Below are 6076 nucleotides of genomic sequence, written 5' to 3' on the forward strand. Positions count from 1 at the left end.
ATGGCTGAGGCAAAAAGCAGCACAGACCAACATGGGTGAGTAACTCTAGTTTACTGTATTCTCAACTATATTTAAATAATGTAATTCATATGGTATTATATCTCAATCAACATTTGGGATAAGTCAATGTTTTTGAAGAAGAAAAATTCTCATTCATAAAGTTGGGGCAATGGTTTGTAAAGTTTTCTACATGTGATTATCTACGCATCTAGAAACAAATGTTTTTTGACAAAGCCATGTGACTAAGGAATTCATTTTGTTATAAGCCTGGTTTATATTTACAGCAGTTGTGAGCCAGTGTCTTGCAGCAAAAATAGCAGATTTACAAGCTCACAGTCACAATACATCGCAAATCGGCTATTTTTGGTACTTGACACTGCGTGCAACCAAGTGTAAATCAGGGATATGGAGAAGATGGCTTGGGTCAAGAGACTCGGCAAGATACACATGTCTGTCACTTGTATCTTCACTCTGGCACATCATTTTGTGCCAGAGTTTTCATTTTGTGCACACACACATGCGCGTGCGTGCGTGCATGCATTTTTTGGTCATTCATTTTGAATGAAATAAAGAATGACATCAAGTGCAAGTGGACAGTTCGTATTGAACAGTTAGTATCTACCATACAGATTGAAAAGTATGCATGAATTATTTTAGTGCATTTCAGTGATGTTCTGTTTAGTCCTCAAGGCTAAACAGAACATCACTGAAATGCACACAGTACCATGCACTTGAATGTATGCTTTCTTTCTCCCTCTCTCCATCTCCATTGCTCAGGTTAGCTCTCTCTCTCGCTCTCCATCATATCATCAAATGTAGAGGAAAATAAATAAGGAAATGTACTATACAGGGTTTGAAAGAAATATATATATTATGTTATCTAAATGAGATTTTCTTGGCAGGGTGACCCACACCCATATCCCTCAATTCTCATCCAGACATCCCCTGATCCCCAAGCTCTATGTGATGCCATGGAAACATGATATGAAGAACCAGAGACTCCTGCTGAAGGTAGATAATATACAGGCCAGTAAAACAACACAACAAACAACAGTTCTCATATCAGATAAACTTAAACATTCAAATAGTTGTTGTAGCTGTGTGGTATGAGCATTTGTTTATGTACGCTTTCAAAGAAAAGTAATGAACGTTTTGAAAAATTGTGAAACTACTTTAAGTATATATTGATGCCAATACTTTTGTACTTTCACTCAATAAATGTTGAATACAGGACTTTTACTTGTAACAGAGACAGAGTATTTCTACATTGTGTTATTGATACTTTTACTAAATGTGAGTACTTCTTCCACCACTTGTGTTTTGGTCAGAATGCTAACCTGGCAGGCATCCCTGTGTTGCCCCATGAGGAGTCTCTGTGTCTGTGTGGTCAGGAACGGCTGTGCCATGGTCAGAACAGAGCACAGCTCTCACACACACAGCCTTTCTCTTCCTCCTCCTCCACCTCCTGTGTCTCCTACCCTCACATCCAGACTGGACTCACTGCGCACAACTCTTCTCAGTACTCCAGGTAAATTCAAATCCCATTATAAGACATGAGGCCAATTCTACAAATGTCTTCTAAATTCTAACAGTTTTCTGAAATACTTATGTTACTATTTCAGTGGTGCTCAAACTTTTTCATGTCAAGTACCCCCAAAATTATATGTATCATATGCGGAACCCCATCTTAAAATACTTTGTTCCAGGGACCCCCATATATATATATATATATATATATATTATTTTTTAATTTATTTCAGTCACTGTAATGTCCAATAATATTTCCAGATGGATAACCGTTGCGTTTTTGCCATAGCCATTGTCAAAATTCTATGTTGAAACATGTGGCCATCTGTAGTATCTCTAATTATATATATATATATATATATATATATATATATATATATATATATATATATATATATATATATATATATATATATATATATATATATATATATATAGCCAAACAGAAAGTGTGTACAAATGGAACCAAATGGACCCTTATGGGTCCATGTGTACACTCTCGGAGTTATGGGGGTCCCTGGCCTAATCTGTACCAGACTGGGGATCCTTGAAATTAAGAAGTTTGAGAACCATTGCCTTTGGAGGTAAGATGCTGCTAATATATCCTCTCCTCTGTTTCCCTGCAGATATAACAGCTCAGTGGTGACGACCAGACAACTATACGAAACCAAAAAGATTTACACATAGAATATATCCGTTTTAGTCTACACTTTCCAACGACATGCACTTTCATGGCATCGGTGCATTCATGTGTTTGTTTAATGATACACCCAGAAATTTTGGATTCAAACATTTTGCTAAGACACTTAGGCAGAGAAACACAGAGTGACACATTGAATATAACTGCAGAATGAGCTTGAATTGCTAATGCATACAATAAATAATACCAGTAGGCTATATGTCCCAAGAATCCACAGAAGATTGCTGTAGAATTAAAAATCAAGCAGATGATGCCTCGAAACGATTTACAGAAATGCACATGTAGCTATTGTATCAAATAGGACAAACAATGTCCAGCAAGTAATACTGTATTTAGATGGAGCGTTTTTGGCAAAGTCTTGCAGTCCCTGTATTCACCACACGGTGGCAGAGATCACCAGTTGAACTGTGTGCTCAACATCCAAACAGGATTCTTCATCTACCTCTAGAAGTAGCTTCAGGACCATGGACAGAGCCCTATGGGACAGAGGCATTCATCAATCTGAGACAGTGACGTGCGCGGGCAAATGTAAAATAAACAGTGGTGGAAAAAGTACTCACATGTTTTACTTTAAGTAAACGTATCAATACTGCAATGTAGAAATACTCTGTTACAAATCCTATTTGTTTTATCACTTCCAGGTTCCAATTTCACTTGTTTATCCTGTATCCTGTATGAGTTCTCTCGACCAATTGGATCACATCGGTATAATTGGTACTGAAAATGTAGCCTATTTTCTGTTCTTTAAAGAGCAGGAAAGTCTGGAGAGATATTGGGGAGCTCCAACAAGCACTCTATAGCAATGATTGCAATCAGAATATGGAGATATCACTTAACACCTATTTTAACAAAATAATATCACTTACCTGTATATTGAATTAAATGTATATTATGTAAAACACATTTCTCAATGAGATCGTTTTTTAGTTTTGTTGTTTTTAATTCATTTCCATCTGTAAATGAATCACACCACATTGTTAAGATGATTGCTTGGTTTCAAATGTCAAATGTTTGGCACAGGCCTTAGCATCAGAGAGAGAGATATTTATTCACCATTGTTGCAAAACAGCTACATTTCAATATACCACAATTAGTTGGTTATATTTGTCATATTTCTGCACTTCTGCCAGTGGGATGTCCAGTGTTTGACATATGAGGCATTTCTCTGTAGGCCTAAGTGCATACTGTAGCCTAAATAGTCTACAGTTGGCCACAGTCACATATTCTCCAAAAGCAAAGTAAAGCCTATTAATTTGAGTTATTATGCAAAGTTAAATATTATGGGAGATGTCTAGTATGTGGCCCTTAGATCAAGGCTTCAACAGATAAAGCTTGTATTGTTCTCTATGCTAATGTTGCTGCAGGCCTGACAACAATCCCTCTACCCCTCCCTACAATGAACAAGCTTGTGTATGAATGCTCCAGTCTGTTGGACAGGCTCATGACAAATGTCTTTGTTTTAGATCAAACCCCCTCTATCTTATTGTATGAGATGTTGGCTTCAATGGGACTTAAATATGGGGGTGGATGCATTACTGTGTTTTATGATTATTATCATTAGGCCTATATTCGGTAACACTTCATCATTTAGTGTCTTCATTTCAGATATGTAGGCCTAAAGGTGTCATTTGAGATAACTCATCTCAAATATGTATGGTACTCACATAAAATGATGGTGACACGATATCAACACATGTGGTCAGTCTTATAAATACCCGAAATGTTAGATGACAATAGACTAGAATTGTTTCTTCTTATGCTCAATGACAATTATTCGGTGAGATTTGTAACTCAATCATGCGTCAATGCAGTTTGCACGTGTGTATATATAGCCACTATAGTAGTAGGCTACTCCACGGAATGTAGCCTATAGCCAATCGTTAAAATTGTGTTTTGGTTGATTGATTGATTGATTGATTGATTGATTGATTGATTGATTGATTGATTGAATACTTTATTAACAGTTTGGCAAAAAAAAAGCACAGAAAGAAGGCTACAGTTCAATACAAAAGGATGCTAAAAGGATTAAACCCAATAAAGCACTGCTTGTTTCCATTGGGGTCCATGTGTATTCAATTCATCGAAACATTTGTTCATCATCATATGTTCCCAGTTCCCACGTAGGCTGTTTTGTGAATGGAGCATTGACTGTAGAAGCAGCAGTGGGGTGCCTGTCTGCGATCGAACAGTGTACGGTGACGCACTGGAGACGTTGGTCCGTTGGTGCTGCAACACACCGCGTTCTCACTCTATATTCACCTCTGTGTCTCTCTCTCTCCATGCAGCCACGAGTTGGCGAGAGTGACGTTTTGGTTCTAGACTCTCTCAAACGCTTTATTGTCATATATAGGCCTACAGTGGTGGGAAATACTATATTTTGTTTTACTTAAGTAAAAGTATCAATACTGCAAAGTAGAAATACTCTGTTACAAGTAAAAGTCCGGAATTCTAAATGTACTTGCAGTGTCGGCCCTATGGGGGGGCATTGGGGGGCAATGCCCCCCCAGATTAGACTTTGTGCCCCCCCAGTTCAGATTGGCCAGATGTTTTTATTTTTTTAATTTTTTTCAAGCAGCGCAGCGCAGCGCAGCGCAGTATAGCCTGCCTTTTTTTTCTCCCGCTGTGGAGTCTGTGCCTGTGGAGATGCAATGCCGACATTACATTAAAGACATTATAGGCCTAATGCTGTAATTGTATTTGTTGTTGGTGCATATAGGGGCAAGGTAAATGAACCGAATTAACCGAAATAGAGTTACAAAACACCCCAAAAAAGTAAAATATCCATCCAATAACCGAAAAAAATCGCGCGCCGGCGCTTCGCGCCGGCGCGCACGGGTCCCTCACGCACGCGCGCTGCGCGCGCGTGCGTGAGGGACAGGCAGGTGCCCCCCCTAGAATAATTAATGCCCCCCTGCTTATTACTGTCTGCAGCCGGCACTGTGTACTTGAGTAAATGTCTGTCTACCAAAAGTAAAAGTAGGCTACTCAATGTGCAGAAGGTCCCGTTTCACAAGGTATCATGTATAACATGTATTAAAATCTTTTGAAAATAATAGATCTAAGCTCACAACGCCTTGTGAGCTTGTAGATCTGCTATTTTCAAATAACCAAAGTTTAAATAGGGCTGATGTAATGTATGTTTTGTAATAATAATCAAAATCTTCAAATTAACTAGTAACTAAAGTTTTCAAATAATTTGAGTGGACTAAAAGTAGCCTATAACATTTGCCTCTGAGATGTAGTGGAGTAGAAGTGAAAGTAGCCTACAGAAAATTGGAATATACTCCAGTAGGCTAAAGTAAAAAAAAATACCTCAAAAAGTACAGTACTTCAGTAAATGTATTTAGTTACTTTCTACCACAGTCTCTCAGGGGAGGAGCAGCAGTAGCAGGAGGAGGAGGAGGAGAGACCGTGGTGTCCATTACCATTACGCACAGAACTTTGGCGCGCTGGCATCTCCCGTTGACCAGAGGACATCTGTACGGTCTGTTGTTCCTGTGTGACTCTGAGTTACAGAACAGTTATTTCAACTTTGTTTTCTAGCTGTCTAAATGTAGTCATCTATTCGCCCGCATGTGATTTTAAATCAATGTGTATCTAAATGCTTGTTTTGCAGCGGTGCTGCGTGACTGTGGACATCTCTGTGGTGTTATCTGGAGCGTTGTTGTGTCATTATATCGGTATTTCACGGTGACCACCACCACCCGATCGAGAGATAACTTTAACGGGGAACTTTAACGGCGCTTGAGCCGGCATCATGTCGGGATCTCCGGGACAGAAGCCTGGGGCGCTGAGGCCCGGCAGCAGCCGCTTCCAGGTGGAGGTGGTCACGGATGAGACACCGAAGAG

General features: G+C 39.2%; 1 protein-coding gene across 1 annotated transcript; it reads left to right on the plus strand.

Annotated features, from left to right (window-relative positions):
- LOC311044063 (uncharacterized protein) lies at positions 1-2214 on the plus strand (the record flags this gene model as incomplete). Its single annotated transcript, XM_084055484.1, has 4 exons — positions 1-35; positions 903-1011; positions 1329-1528; positions 2154-2214. 4 exons carry the CDS (start codon positions 1-3, stop codon positions 2212-2214), a joined length of 405 nt encoding a protein of 134 aa, XP_083911610.1.
- Between the last annotated feature and the right edge of the window lie 3862 nt (positions 2215-6076).

This window comes from Gymnoscopelus microlampas, assembly GCF_963454915.1.
Source record: "Gymnoscopelus microlampas genome assembly, chromosome: 4".
Classification (NCBI taxonomy): Eukaryota; Metazoa; Chordata; class Actinopteri; order Myctophiformes; family Myctophidae; genus Gymnoscopelus; species Gymnoscopelus microlampas.